General features: G+C 38.1%; 1 protein-coding gene across 1 annotated transcript; it reads left to right on the forward strand.

The window, feature by feature from the left end:
- The first annotated feature begins 93 nt into the window (after nucleotides 1-93).
- Nucleotides 94-1,046, forward strand: Tsp_15150 (hypothetical protein). Its single transcript, XM_003367326.1, has 3 exons — nucleotides 94-147; nucleotides 426-586; nucleotides 821-1,046. The coding sequence occupies exons 1-3, from the start codon at nucleotides 94-96 to the stop codon at nucleotides 1,044-1,046; spliced, it is 441 nt and encodes a 146-aa protein (XP_003367374.1).
- Nucleotides 1,047-1,059: the final 13 nt, after the last annotated feature.

The following is a 1,059-nucleotide window of genomic DNA, read 5'->3' on the forward strand; positions in this document are numbered from 1 at the left end:
TTTTTGGAGTTGGACATTTTGCTTTGGGAAAAGGTGAAAAATTTTAGGTGGAATTTGTCCTTTATTCCAACTGCCGCCCGACTGCGGAGATGAATGACAGTAATCGAATTGGTTTCTTGTGTTCGTTATGGTGCTCAATATAGGCCGGTATTATCTAAATATCGTTGGAATTTTGCCATCCTTTCTTCTTATTCCATTCTTTTACAAGGGGCCAGGGACAGAGGGTTTCAGCTGGAGTCGGAGGGGGAGCCTTTCAGTTTTCTTTTTCGATAGTTTTTGTCGATTCTTTTTGAAGGGAAATCGAAATTTAGCACTCGAACTGTTTAGAACTGGCGTATGAAATTCGGGTCCAATTTAAGGTAATGAGTGATGAAACTTCTTCCAAGAAAAAAAAATGTATAATCATTTTGTTTTTTAATTTCAAGTTACGTGACAATGTTCAATGGATGGACTTTTTGTCCAGCAACAAAATTCTGCATAGCGATGTCGCGTTGACTTTGTTGGAATTTTCCTTCTTTCAAAACAGCGTATCTGCACTGGAGGAGACGGATCGAATTTACGAACAATTTCTGCTCTTGGCGCAAAGGTTGGTCGTGTTCGACGCCAGCATGTGCGAATTTTCCAATTTGATGAATAATAGTAATAATTATTCCATCTTTGGAATTTTCGGCTGTTTCAATGTGATGTTCAAAAAGTTCCATTTACGGTAAAAATTTGTGAAATATATTTTGTACGTGATTTTGAGAGAGTTTAGAGATGAAGAAAAAAGAAGAGAAATTAGTCATAATAATGAATATTAAATTCGTTTTAAAATTTATAGTGACTTAACTCAGTTCAACGGTGGCAGCAGAACTATTTTGGTCGAAGTGTGCAAAGTTGGTGTGCATATTGCTCAGTTTCTGGAAAGGGGATACCTCCTGTGCCCTGTGAAATCAGAAGTTACATACGAGCGGATACGCGGCGCCCATTCTTTTGCGCACTCTCTCTCTCTGATATGTGTGTCTGTGTCTGTACGACCTTTTTTGCGTGGGATTCAGAATTTGTGAAAAAATTTTCAAC

The sequence above is a fragment of the Trichinella spiralis genome (assembly GCF_000181795.1).
Source record: "Trichinella spiralis strain ISS 195 chromosome Unknown Scfld4463, whole genome shotgun sequence".
NCBI lineage: Eukaryota > Metazoa > Nematoda > Enoplea > Trichinellida > Trichinellidae > Trichinella > Trichinella spiralis.